The sequence below is a fragment of the Aethalodelphis obliquidens genome, unplaced genomic scaffold (genome assembly GCF_003676395.1).
Source record: "Aethalodelphis obliquidens isolate GAN/ISIS:26980383/991018 unplaced genomic scaffold, ASM367639v1 scaffold39, whole genome shotgun sequence".
Taxonomy (NCBI): Eukaryota; Metazoa; Chordata; class Mammalia; order Artiodactyla; family Delphinidae; genus Aethalodelphis; species Aethalodelphis obliquidens.
In genome coordinates, this window is record NW_020837983.1 from 5,086,957 (window position 1) to 5,102,049 (window position 15,093).

At 39.8% G+C, this 15,093-nt stretch overlaps 1 protein-coding gene across 3 annotated transcripts in view; it reads right to left on the reverse strand.

The window, feature by feature from the left end:
* Positions 1-1,986, reverse strand: part of VIRMA (vir like m6A methyltransferase associated) — a 61,644-nt gene extending 59,658 nt beyond the window's left edge. For 2 of the 3 annotated variants that reach the window (XM_027131412.1, XM_027131414.1), the window contains exon 1: positions 1,780-1,985. In XM_027131412.1, the coding sequence (XP_026987213.1) occupies positions 1,780-1,842 (63 nt within the window). In that variant the 5' untranslated portion in view covers positions 1,843-1,985. Of the gene's footprint in view, positions 1-1,779 lie in introns of all 3 variants that reach the window. The other variant, XM_027131413.1, reaches the window with a different exon arrangement.
* Positions 1,987-15,093: the final 13,107 nt, after the last annotated feature.

Sequence of the window (15,093 nt, forward strand, 5' to 3'; positions counted from 1 at the left end):
CTACTTCAAGACTCAGTTCAAATATGATCTCTACTAAGCCTTCCTCAATCAATGCCAGAAGGTATTTACTACCAGTCCTATCCTCTCCATGGTCCTCAATGCTTGCTTAAGAATGAATGAATACTAGATTTCTAAATATATGGTAAGTGAATGAATGCTAACTTTCCTAAACTAGTAAACTACTAAACCAATCCATCATATGCTTTTCTTTCATTTTTAACTGTTCCCTATTTCTGTACGCATGATAGGTTTGTTCTTATCCAACTACTGCCTCCACTGTGAGTTTTCTAAAGCCTAGCTGGAACTGCAGTCAGAAAAGTATGGTCATTGAACAAACAGAGCTAATTGAACCACATGAAATGAGAGACCACAAGATAATTCATTGTTAGTAAGATATGCTAAAGTTTCCAAATATTTGATTTTTATAGACTATAAACCATTCATTAAAATAATCAGAAGACCAAGGTTGTCAAACTTTTTATTTAACAAGTACCAAAGTACAACTGCTACCCACTACCATCCCTACCTCTGAAGACAGAAAAGTTCTCTCTTAAGGTACAAACTACTGTATGTATAGAACAAATAAGCTACAAGGATATATCGTACAGCACAGGGAATGCAGCCAATACTTTATAATAACTTAAAATGGAGTATAATCTATAAAAGTTGTGAATCACCATGTTGTACACTTGAAACTAATACTGTAAATCAACTATACCTCAATTTTTAAAAAAAAGTTCTCTAGAGGACTTCCCTGGTGGTACAGTGGTTGAGGCTCCGCGCTCCCAATGCGGGGGGCCCGGGTTCGATCCCTGGTCAGGGAACTAGATCCCTTATGCCGCAACTGAAAACGAACCCTGCACGCGGCAACGAAGATCCCGGACTCGGCGCAGCCAAATTAAAAAAAAAAAAAAAAAAAGTTCTCTAAATTAAGTTTACACTGAAAGAGAAATGGGAGCTCTGGGGTTTCTTTGAATTTCTCTATGAACTTCATTTCTGTACGTTCTTGGCCGGTTGACTATTCAATTTACATGTGGCAGAAACAGTCATGCATTCAGGGGCGCTCAAGTTCATACAGAACGATTACTCTACAAGAGCCCACTCTCGCCCCTCAAAACGACAACACAATTGTCCTTTACAGTTTGACTACAATTCTCTCCTCTTCACAAGTATGCTGCAGACAAAAAACGTTCTGTGTAAGTTCTTCTTGTCCTAATATGCGAACTCTTTCCAAGAGATAAGTTGTATTAAAGTTTCAGGACAAACTGAAGAACACCGCAATCCTAAACCGAATGAGTATCACATCTGGGTGGCATAACTCCCGTTAGAAAAAAGACCTAGCAAAAGGGATTTGGGAACCAGGAAGCCAACGTGACCCGCTCGGTCACTAACACTACTGTCAAACACAAGGTGTCCGAGACCCCTTCCAAAACATCACCTGAGGTAAACCTGAGAACCATGATCCTTTTCAAGGCCCAAAGCGGACCCAGGGGGTTGAGGAGGTGGGTGGGGGACCAAAGCAAGTAGAGCAGCCAACTCAACCAAAGACGACGCGGGGCCAAAACTACCGCAGGGAAATGTAGGGGGTGGGGGTGGCTACCGTCACCCCCACCCCCACCCCCCAGACGCGGCGCCCACACCCAAGCTAGGAGGAGGGAGGGTGTGTGTGAGGAATTAAAGCGGCAATCGGCACGAGGAACAGTCGAGACACGCCTAACGATTTTTTGTAAGAGTCCCCAATTCGAGAAACAGGGTCGGAATCAAGTCGCGAAGGCTTACCTCAGCGCTCGGGTGTTTAAAAGTGTCTAAAAATAGCAGCTCCATCGCCGAGTCCACCGCCATGTTTGCCGCGGGCGGGGGAAAGGGGAGGACTTCCGGGGCAGCCCTCCAAGCTCGGCGACAGCGGCTCAGGAGAGGGAGAGACACCGGTACTTCCTGTGACCAAAGCGCTGGCGCCGCAAGCCTGAACCTATCGCGACGCGTCGCGCTTCCGGAAGTCGCCGGCCCAGCCTTCTCCAGCGCGGCGGAGGGCGCCCTCAGAGCGCCGAGAGGGGAAGAGGAAGAAGGGGAGGGACTACGGCGTCTCCAATGGTCCAAACCGCGTCGTCCTACCGCGTTTTAGAGCCACGAGAGCTTCGGAACGGGGGCGGAGTGTGGAGCAGGCTTAGGAGCGGCGGAGGAGGAGTGAGGAACGCAGCCAACTCAGGACTCCTGGCCCAGTGAACCAGCCAGCAAGAAACCTTTACAGGGCTGGCAGGAAAAAGGTGCAGTCAGCGAGGTTGGAAAGTAAGACTTTTTTTAAAAAAAGAAAGGAAAAAAAAAAAAAGAAAGGAAACTGACTCAAAACGAAGAGATTTTTTTTTTTCCTCATCTGGAAACTGCATTGTCAATAATAATACTTAATCCACAGGCTTATTGTGAAAATTTATTTAAATAAAATTCAAAAAATTGTAAAACGTGAAATGTCATGAACAGTTAAAATGTCGAGTGAAAAGTAAGCCTCCCTGGCTCCCTGTTGATGAACATTGCAGCAATTGGAATTATTTAGTAGTCTACATTGGCACAAGTGCTTCGGAGAGCAATTAGGAATTATCTAGTAAAATTACATGTGCCTATCCCACTTCTAGGAAAATTCTTGCACATGTGCCCAAAGAAATACCTACAGATACAAGAATATTCATGGCAAAACTTTATAGTTTTAAAAAGCTGTAAACTTAATTGTCATTAATAAGAAATAATCAGTAAACTCTGGTATATTTATGCAATGCACTAGTATAAAACATGTAGAAAGAATGAACCAGTGCTATATCTACTAACGTGGATAATCTAACAAATGGTTAAGCAAACACTTATTCTTCACACATTGAAGAGTGTATAGAATTTCAATAGTTCAAAAGATATAAAATAACAAATTTTTAGGAGCATATATGTTATAAAATTAAAAAGAAATGCACTGGAATGATAAACACTGAAATTTCAAGATAGTGGTGAACCAGAGGGAGATGTAATTGAGAAGTGCACATGGGCTTCAAATGCTTTGTTAATGTTTCATTTTTTAGGTTGGTGGTTGTTTCACAGGTGTGCCTAACATTATTGTTTGTACCTTTTGATATGTCTGAAATATTTAATAATAAATTAATTTTTAAAGTAAATCTCCCATCCACCTCCTTCCTCAGCCATCCACTTTCCTCTCTATTAGCTAACAGTTTCTCTCTTTTACTATTTGTTTTTTTCAGAGAACCACTTCTTGCATTTATATTTATTACTTTTATCATTTTTCTGTTTTTTGATTCTTTAGTTTCTGCTTTTGTATTTGCTAATTCCTTCTGCTCTCTAGGCTTATATGCTGTTCTTTAATTTCTATGGTGATACTTAAGTTACTTATATTCTTATTTATTACTGTATATTTATGTCTACCAACTCTTCCATAAGCTCTGCTTTAACTGTAACTAGTATACCATGTAGTGCGTTTATTATTGGTATTTTTTTACATAGTCTCGTTTTCTTATCTTTGATTTTCTTTTTGACCTAAGTGTAGTGTGGGGTAGATTTAAAAAAATAATAATATTGGGGGAATTCCCTGGCAGTCCAGTGGTTAGAACTCCAGGCTTTCACTGATGAAGGTGCGGGTTCAATCCCTGGTGGGGAAACTAAGATCCCACAAGAGGCATGGCCTAATAATAGTAATAATAAACTATTATTTAGAGCAGCTTTAGTTTTATGGGAAATTGAGCAGATAGTACAGAGTTCCTATCTATATATCCCATTTTTTCTATCAAGGATTCCCCTATTATTATTATTTTGCATTATTTAGGGGGGTACATTTATTTTATCTATTTATTTATTTATTTTTTGGCCGCACTGCACTGCTCTTAGTTTTCCGACCAGGGGTTGAACTTGGGCTGCCACAGCAGTGAAAGTGCCAATTCCTAACCACTGGACTGCCAGGGAATTCCCAGGATGGTACACTTATTACAATTGATGAGACAGTATTATTATTATTTTTTTCCTGTACGCGGGCCTCTCACTGTTGTGGCCTCTCCCGTTGCGGAGCACAGGCTCCGGACGCGCACGCTCAGTGGCCATGGCTCACGGGCCCAGCCGCTCCGCGGCATGTGGGATCTTCCCGGATCGCGGCACGAACCCGTGTCCCCTGCATCGCCAGGCAGATTCTCAACCACTGCGCCACCAGGGAAGCCCCGATACATTATTATTAATTAAAGTCCATATATTACATTAGGCTTCACTCTTTGTGTTGCACATACATACCATGTGTGTATTTGAATTTATAGACTATCTCTGAAATAATTATGCAAGAAACTGATCGTTATTTTTGCCTCCAGGGACGGGAGCTTGATGGCTAAGATACAGAAATAGAATTTATTTCCATGTACATGTATTACCTAATAAAAAATAAAACTTTTTAAGATGAATAAGAATTGAGTACAAAAAACGTGTGTAAACTCTTTCGAGAACTTTTGTTGCATAGAACAAAGAAATGAGGTATTCTTTCATGTGTTTGTTGGCAATCTGTATATCTTCTTTGGAGAAATGTCTATTTAGGTCTTCTGCCCATTTTTGGATTGGGTTTTTTTTTTTTTTTTTTTGAGCTGCATGAGCTGCTTGTATATTTTGGAGATTAATCCTTTGTCAGTTGCTTCATTTGCAAATATTTTCTCCCATTCTGAGGGTTGTCTTCTCGTCTTGTTTATGGTTTCCTTTGCTGTGCAAAAGCTTTGAAGTTTCATTAGGTCCCATTTGTTTGTTTTTGTTTTTATTTCCGTTTCTCTAGGAGGTGGGTCAAAAAGGATCTTGCTGTGATTTATGTCATAGAGTGTTCTGCCTATGTTTTCCTCTAAGAGTTTTATAGTGTCTGGCCTTACATTTAGGTCTTTAATCCACTTTGAGTTTATTTTTGTGTATGGTATTAGGGAGTGTTGAAAGAATGCTCAACATGATTAATCATTAGAGAAATGCAAATCACAACTACAATGAGATATCATCTCACACCGGTCAGAATGGCCATTATCAAAAAATCTACAAACAATAAATACTGGAGAAGGTGTGGAGAAAAGGGAACCCTCTTGCACTGTTGGTGGAATGTAAATTGATACAGCCACTATGGAGAATAGTATGGAGGTTCCTTAAAAAACTAAAAATAGATCTACCATATGACCCAGCAATCCCACTACTGGGCATATACCCTGAGAAAACCATAATTCAAAAAGAGTCATGTACCAAAATGTTCATTGCAGCTGTATTTACAATAGCCAGGACATGGAAGCAACTTAAGTGTCCATCAACAGATGAACGGATAAAGAAGATGTGGCACATATATACAATGGAATATTACTCAGCCATAAAAAGAAACGATATTGAGTTATTTGTAGTTAGGTGGATGGACCTAGAATCTGTCATACAGAGTGAAGTAAGTCAGAAAGATAAAAACGAATACCATATGCTAACACATATATGTGGAATCTAAAAAAAAAAAAAAGTGGTCATGAAGATCCCAGGGGCAAGACGGGAATAAAGACACAGGCCTACTAGAGAATGGACTTGAGGATATGGGGAGGGGGAAAGGTAAGCTGTGACAAAGTGAGAGAGTGGCATGGACATATATACACTACCAAACGTAAAACAGATAAGCTAGTGGGAAGCAGCCGCATAGCACAGGGAGATCAGCTCGGTGCTTTGTGGCCACCTAGAGGGGTGGGAGAGGGAGGGTGGGAGGGAGGGAGACGCAAGAGGAAAGAGATATGGGGACGTATGTATATGTATAACTGATTCACTTTGTTATAAAGCAGAAACTAACACACCATTGTAAAACAATTATACTCCAATAAAGATGTTTTAAAAAAAAGAAAGAAGTGAGGTAATTGTTGGAGGGGAAATGGAATCAAAGAGTATTTTTAAGATGGAGGATAATAGAGCATGTAGACTGCTGGGAATAAAGCAATGGAGAAACAGTGATGATGAATAAAGAGGGGGAATATTTCAAGAAGCAATGTATTGAGTGGAGGGAGGGATGGTATCTGGTAGACAAGTAGAAAGTCACCTTTGCTAAAAAGAACACCTGCTGCCTGGTAACCAGGGGCAAGAAGGAGCCCATGGGTACACAGCAGATGGGAGTAATGATTTAGTATGTGGAAATAAGGAAGTTCCTTTTTGATGGTTTCTATTGTCTCTGTGCAATCATCAGCTACGAATGAGAGGGCAGAAAGATGTAGAGGAGGTCAAGAAAGAGAGATGTATTAGCCAGACTTCTGGGAGAGCTCAGAATCCCTGATTGGCTACCCATCACCTCTCACAGTGTGTAGGGCCCCAAATTCACTTCTCCTTGCTCACTCTTTCACCTCGTCCCACTCTGATGATTCAGCGATTCCCATCTAGATATGGCTCCCTTAATCCAGAGGTATTTCACATCTCTGTGCCCTTGCTAACATGTTTTCCTCTACTTTGAATATGACTCCCTCAATATGGCTTTCAAAAACCTACATACAGTTACAATAGTATCCAAAAGAATGAAATACCTAAAGAATGAGCTTAACCAATGAGGTGAATAGCTTATACACGGAAAACTACAAAATATTGCTAAAAAAGTTAAAGAAGTCTTAAATAAATGGGAAGACATTCCATGTTCATGAATTGGAAGACTTAATATTGTTAAGATGACAGTATTATCCAAAGCAATCTACAAATTCAATGCAATCCCTATCAAAAGTCTAACAGCCTTTATTTTTTTCCTGAAATGGAAAATCTGCTCCTCAAATTCATATGGGCCACATACGGTCAAGGGGCCACAAATAGCCAAAACAGTCTTGAAAAAAAGAACAAATTTGGAGGATACACACTTCCTTATTTCAAAACTTACTACAAAACTACATTAATTAAAACTGTGGCAATGGCATAAAGATAAACATATAGACCAATGGAATAGAAGTGAGTCAGAAATAAAAAGATTCTCAACATCACTAATTATTAAAGAAATGCAAATCAAAACTACTATGAGGTACCACCTCACACTGGTCAGAACGGCCATGATTAAAAAGTCTACAGGCAACATATGTATATGTATAACTGATTCACTTTGTTATAAAGCAGAAACTAACACACCATTGTAAAGCAATTATACCCCAATAAAGATGTTAAAAAAAAAAAGGCTACAAATAACAAATGTTGGAGAGGGTGTGGAGATAAGGGAACCCTCTTACACTGTTTGTGGGAATGTAAATTGGTGCAGCCACTATAGAAAACAGTATGGAGTTTCCTCAAAAAACTAAAAATAGAGTTGCCATGTGATCCAGCAATCCCACTCCTGGGCATATACCCAGACAAAACTATAATGCAAAAAGATGCATGCACCCCTATGTTCATAGCAGCACTATTTACAATAGCCAAGACATGGAATTAACCTGAATGTCCATCGACCAATAAATGGATAGGGCTTCCCTGGTGGCGCAGTGGTTGGGAGTCTGCCTGCCGGTGCGGGGGACACGGGTTCGTGCCTCGGTCCGGGAGGATCCCGCATGCCGCGGAGCGGCTGGGCCCGTGAGCCATGGCCGCTGAGCCTGTGCGTCCGGAGCCTGTGCTCCGCGATGGGAGAGGCCACAACAGTGAGAGGGCCGCATACCGCAAAAAAAATAAATAAATAAATAAAAAATAAATGGATAAAGAAGATGTGGTACATATATACAATGGAATATTACTCAGCCATAAAAAAGAATGAATTATGCCATTTGCAGCAACATGGATGGACTTAGAGATTATCGTACTAAGTGAGGTAAGTCAGAAAGAGAAAAATATCATATGATATCACTTATATGTGGAATCTAAAATACAACACAAATCAACATATCTACAAAACAAAAACAGACTCACTGATATAGAGAAAAGACTTGTGGTTGCCAAGGGGGAGGTAGGGGAGGAAAGGATTGGGAGTTTGGGATTAGCAGAGGCAAACTTGTATTTTTTAATTTTTTTAAATAATGTACTTTTTTTTGGCCATGCCACACAGCTTGTGGGATCTTAGTTTCCCAACTAGGGATTGAACCCGGGCCATCGGCAGTGAGATTGCGGAGTCCTAACCACTAGACCATGAGGGAATTCCCAAACTTTTATATATAGTATGGATAAACAACAAGGTCCTACTGTATAGCATGAGGAACTATATTCAATATGCTGTGACAAACCATAATGGAAAAGAATATGAAAAGGAATATAAGTATGTATAACTGAGTTGCTTTGCTGTGCAGCAGAAATTAACACAACATTGTTAATCAGCTATACTTCAATAAAATTTTTAAGATGAGTCAGAAATAAACCTTTACATATATGGTAAATTGATTTTCAACAAGGGTACCAAGGCCATTCAATGGAGGAAAGAATAATCTCTGCAATAAATGGTGCTGGGATAACTGGATGTCTATATGAAAAAAAATGAAATTGGACCCTTAACTCATACCATATACAAAAATGAACTCAAAATGGATCAAGAACCTGAATATAAAAACTGAAACCATAAAAGTCTTAGAAGAAAACGTATCAGTAAATCTGTATTACCTGGGATTTGACAATGGGTTCTTAGACAGGACACAAAAAACTTGAGCAGAAGAAAAAATAAATAGGACTTAATCAAAATTAAAAACTTTTGTGCATCAAATGACACTATCAACAGACTGAAAAGACAATCTATAAAATGTGAGAAAATATTTGCAAATTATATGCATAATAATGGTCTATTCTTCAGAATATATAACAAACTCTACAACTCAACAACAAAAAGACAAACCACCCAGTGAAAAAATGGGCAGAGAACTTGAACAGACATTTCTCCAAAGAAGTTCAAATGACCAATACATACATGAAAAGTTGCTCAGCATCTTAAGTCATTAGGGAAAGACAACTCAAAACCACAGTAAGCTACTTCACACCCATTAGAATGGCTACAGTTTTTTTGTTTTTAAATCAGAGTTGGTGAGGATGTAGAGAAGTTGGAACCCTTGTACATGAGGAATATATACTGGTACAGTCACTGTGGAAAGCAGTGTGGCAGTTTCTGAAAAAAAATATAGAATTACCATATGACAGAGAATTACGATATTACCACTGCTAGGCATATTCCAAAAGATCCGAAAAAAGTACTCAAATACTTGCACATGAATGCTCATAGCAGCACTGTTCACAATGGCCAAAAGGTGGAAAGAAGCCAAATATCCATCCATGAATAAATGGATAAACAAAATGTGGTGTATATATACTTCCTACACCACACAGTTCCCTGACTCCTCAGATTTGATATTTTTTTATCTGTACTTTGGAGTATATTCAACAGATTAAGGTCTAGTGCCCAACTAGCTTTTGCCATTTCTTCATAGGTGAGTGTCCCCTTCTAGCCTATGAGCTTCTTCCAAATTAGTGAGAATACCCTGTTCCTGGCACACACTAAATACTCAAAAATGTTTATTGAATGAATTGATTTCTTTTTCACTATTTCAAATCAGATATCAAATTATGTATTATGCATGTTTTATATATCAAATGCTTGGATTGTACTATTCTTTTTCTTTCATTTCTGTCTCTTTTGCTCATCAGATTAGAAACTCCCCCGGAACAGTGCTCTGTAAACAGCCCATAGTAGCTGTTGCTGTTTTACCAGCTACAGTGTCTTTCCTTCTTTGATTTTCACCACCCTGCAGTGAAAAGAGCCATTTGAAGAAAAACAAGAATTGCCTCTAATGTGAAAAGCAACTTACGCAAATCTGAACACTTGCCAGGGGCAACGTGACAAAAAGGCAGAGATGGTGGGAGAGAGCTAAGCAGCCCACAATAAGTCCATGCTGCATTCGTTTGATAACAGATGAGCTCTTTTCCAAGGTGACTGACATGCACATCAGTACACAGAGCCGGAGGAGGGTTGGAGTGAACTGCCAAGCATTTCAGCCTCTCCAGAGAGCAAGTACATCAAGAACAACTGAGTTGGGAGTCTGGCAAACTGCCAACTGCACGACACCCGTCCACCAGTGGGAACACAAAGGGCCTTCATTTTCCTCTCTCTCTGAGCACACTGATTAAAAGTAACAGCTGTCCCCTTTATCCATGAGACTTTATTATGATAATTCCCTACAAGCCGAGGGCTTGCTGTGAAACTTCCACATCATTCTTCAGAATGTAGTCTGGAGATTACCTAAAGATTTGAGAAGCATAGATTGTAACTATTATCTACACAAACTATCTCGAAATAAGCACACCCATTAGTGCCAGTTGTTCAGAAAGTTTCAATGACCCTAGCTATTTTCCAACTCTTTTCCAACCTTATAAAGGCATAACACTCTGGGATCCTGTCTATTTTATTTTATTTTATTTTATTTATTTGGCTCTGTTGGGTCTTCGTTGCTGTGCGCAGGCTTTCTCTAGTTGCAGTGAGCGGGGACTACTCTTTGTTGCGGTGCACGGGCTTCTCAATGCGGTGGCTTCTCTTGTTGCGGAGCACAGGCTTTAAGCGCGCGGGCTTTAGTAGTTGTGGTGTGCAGGCTCAGTAGTTGTGGCTTGCGGGCTCTAGAGCACAGGCTCCGTAGTTGTGGTGCATGGGCTTAGTTGCTCTGTGGCATGTGGGATCTTCTCAGACCAGGGCTCAAACCCGTGTTCCCTGCATTGGCAGGCGGATTCTTAACCACCGAGTGGGTGGTACTTTTTAAAAAAGTTCATTCGCCACTGATAGTTTCAGAAACACTGGTCTGGAGGAATTTAACCTCTGATAAAACTTCAGCTTTACCTCGCTTCAGGAGAGAGCTAGGGAAAATGCATTCCTCAGTCTCTCTTTCCTCCCTCACTCTGACCTCTGTTTCTCCCTTGGGCCAAACCCACTTAGAAGCCAGACGGCAGAAAGGCCCAGGTGATACAGTGTACAGCCAACCAGGTCATAGAGCAGGGCAGAGAAGGACAGGAAATGGATCTGGTGGAGCAAACAGAGAATTAGCTGTGCTCTGGGCTGTGACACTCATTCGCTGTGTGATCTTGGGAGAGTTACTTAGTCTCAGTGATCTTCAGTTACCCCCATCCCATAAAATGGGGATCCTTAGACCACCATCCACTTATTCCACCACTCTTCATTAACTTGCTTAAGCCAGAGACCTGGCAGTCATTCAGGTCTCATCCAGTCAATCCTGAGCATCTCGCCTCCATAATGACATTCACACGTGGCCCCTCCTCTCCGTCCTTACTGCCCTCCCTGAGCTGAGCTCCTCTGCCTTTGTCCGTTGTACTGCAGCAGCCTTCTGACTAGTCTTGCTCTCCTCCAATGCATCCTCCAGAATGACACCTGAGGGATCTTTTATTTTTTTTTTTAAGATTTTTTTTTGATGTGAACCATTTTTAAAGTCTTTATTGAATTTGTTACAATATTGCTTTTTTTTTTTTTTACATTTTTGTTTTTTGGCCCCCTAAGGCATGTGGGATCTTAGCTACCCAAACAGGGAACGAACCCACACCCCCTGTATTGGAAGGCGAAGCCTTAAGCACTGGACCGCCAGGGAAGTCCCCTGAGGGATCTTTTAAAATACAGATTTGGCCAACTAAGTTCCTAGCTTAAGTACAGAATTTGAGAGTGAGCATTTAAAACTACTTAAGTGTTGACAATGCTTGAGTGGTTTCGTTTTGTTTTGGTTTTGGTCCTCAGGTTATAAATGTTTTCTTATGCTTCTAATCATCCTCTTTTCCTCTGTTTGAAATGCCCGTGCCCCTTCTTTGCCAGCTAACTCCCGATTCACTTTTTAGAACTTGGGGAAATTTGTCTGACCACCACACCCACTACAAGCAGGGGGCTCCTAAATGCTCTTACTGTACACTTTATTACATCATTTATGCCTGCATTGTAATTAAACTTCCTTTTAGAAACTGCAAACCCCGTGAAGGAAGGAACTACACAATTTTTATGGTTGTATTTCCTTGCCTAATAGTACCTGAACACAATTAGTACCATATATATACATATACATACACACACACACACACACACACACACACACACACACACACACATATATATATATATACCCTCTATATATAGTTGAATGAGTTGTTGAATAAATGAGAATTGGGATGGTCAGCTAAGTCTTTATGGAAATGGAATTTGAGCTAAATGGTTTCTGTAGGGTAGGTAAAATTGAGATGGCCAAAGAGGAGGGGAGACAGTTTCTGGTTGGTTTAACAAATTGAGCAGAGGCAGAAAGACCAGTGTGATTAGTGAGTAGATGAGTTTGAATGTAGGAGCTAAAGATGGGAGAGGTCAGTTGAGGTCCAATGGAGGATTGCCGTGAATTCCACACTGGAATTTGTTTTGTAAACTGGGAGTGAACTGAGGAGTTGAGGTTGAGCCTTGACGTTTTTGAAAGAAGAATGAAATTATATAATAATGTGTCAGGAAGATTACTCTTCCTGGGATGTTTACAATTAATTGAAATAAAAGACTAGAAGCAAAATGGTCATTAAGAAAATTCTTAAAATAATTCATGTGAGGGGGTTAAAAGTCTGGATTTGGATTGTTTGCAGTGGATATGGAAAGGAAACGAATGAGAAGAGACATTAAAAAGAAAGAAGTTATAGGGACTTCCATGGTGGTCCAGTGGTTAAGAATTGATCCTGCAATGCAGGGGACGGGGGTTTGATCCCTGGTCAGGGAACTAAGATGCCATATGTCATGGGGTAACTAAGCCCACGTGCCACAGCTACAGAGCCCATGAGCTCTGGAGCCTGCGCACCGCAAAGAAGAGCCTCACGCGGCAACAAAAATCCCACGTGCCTCAACTAGGACCCGACACAGCCAAAAAATAAATAATTATAAAAATTTGTTAAAATAATGGTCCTTAATGAGTAGCATAAATGCATGGAACTCAATGTTTACTGATTATTCGACACTAAAATTCTGGTCAGTACTAACGACAGAAATAAAGAGGGTACAAAACAATGAGTTAATAAATTCAGCTGTTTTAATAAAGTTTATTAAACTTAAAAAGCCATGTCGAAAATTTAAATCTCTGGCAAAGGTTTTACATTTTGGACTCCAAGGCCCTGTTCCAATATCTACTGCCACCTGCTGGCAGAGGAGAAGTGACTATACTCTCCTAATTGCAAACCTACAAACTTAAGCCACGGTTAACGTTATACAGTCATCGGAATGTCAAGCAGCTAGATGGTAATAGGGGTTTCTATTCTTTATTGTATACTCTAATTGCTGTATCACTACCAGATCTAGGGACCCTGGGAAGCTGCTAGTGGCTGATCAAGCTTGGTGTCTTATCCCATTTTAATTTTACCCCTATTACTGAGTGGTTGTAGGATTTCCTTAGTTGTTTTTTTTTTTAATTAATTTTTATTGGAGTATAGTTGATTTGCAATGTTGTGTTTAGGATTTACTTAGGTTTACAGTTTCCTCACTTCTAAGATTTGAAATGGTGAAGCTTTTCTGGTTGCTTTTACAAGGTTATTAAAAGAAAGAATGGAGAAAAAACAGGTTGAAAGGTAAAGATACTCTTGTTTGTACCAGACATCAGTTTTGTTCTACAAATTGAGTTTTTTAAGATTTTTGTTCAATACCATAACATGTTTATTTTCGCCATGTTGTAGTAATATGTTTTAAAATCTAGTAGAGTGATACTACATTTAAATGAATATTGATATGTTAGTGTTGATAATACTGGAACCATACACGTATCCTTAAAATAGTCATGCCCTTTGATCCAATACTTTTCATTTTGGAAACTTAAGAAAGTAATCACAAAATGGTGAAATAGCTTTATTTACAAAATTTGTATTGCATCATTTGTAATAAAAAGAAATTGGAAATAATGTAAATGTTTAATAAAATAGTAACTGTAAACAGTGCTATAATCATAAAACAAAATATTTTACAGCCATCAAAATGATACTCATAAATAACTTAGATTTACATGGGAAAATTATTTTATTTGGAAAAATGCATAAGTGTTATGATTGCAAATATTGTATATAAAACAAAATAAAATTTTAAGAATTCATGCATATAAAAAACTAGAAAGCAATATACCAAGGGTCAGAATTATTTGACTATGAATATCATTTTCTTTTCTTTTTTTTATTGTGTTAAAATACACATAATTTTTTTTTTTTTTTTTGGCTGCGTCAGGTTGTTGAGGCATGTGGGATCTTTTGTTGCAGTGCTCAGCTTTCTCTCTAGTTGTGGCATGCAGGTTTTCTCTCTCTAGTTGTGGTGCGAGGGCTCCAGGGCATGGGGGTTCTGTTGTTGCTGCACGTGGGCTCCCTCTTTGAGGCACATGAGCTCAGTAGTTGTGGCACGCAGGCTTAGTTGCCCCAAGGCATGTGGGATCTTAGTTCCCCTACGAGGGATGGAACCCTTGTCCCCTGCATTGTAACGCAGATTCACCACCACTGGACCACTAGGGAAGTCTCAAAATACACATAACATTTTAAAAAATTATTATTATATTCTAATCCACCATTCTCCGTGGTGAATTACTAAAATTCCATATGGGTGCCTAACAAATATTACGTATTCAATAAGTATTCATTTCTTTCTTCTACCTAACCACTCCTGGGAATGGCGAGAGATTATGTGTATCGCTTTATATTTTTATTCTTACTAATTTATGGAATATATTCATCTTTTCATTATTTTATATTCCCAAATGAGACCATGTATTCTGAATCTGTGTCAGAATATTAGCCATGAATCCATAAGAATGTAAATAGGTGTGGCTGACTGACTGAGGCAAGAGTCATGGTGAGGTGCAGCATCTTAGCATGATCATTGTCTAGGTACTTGATCTGCAATTAGGAGCTTGTCTTTGACCCCATAGGATTAGAAACTCTTGTTAACTGGTTTCCTCAGGAGTGATCAGAATAGAGCCATTTTAATCACACTCACAGGGGACTTCCCTGGTGGCCCAGTGGTTAAGAATCCTCCTGCCAATGCAGGGAACATGGGTTCAACCTCACATGCCATGGAGCAACTAAGCCCGTGCACCACAACTACTGAGCCTGTGCGCTAGAGCCCGAGAGCCACAACTACTGAGCCCGTGTGCTGCAACTACTGAAGCC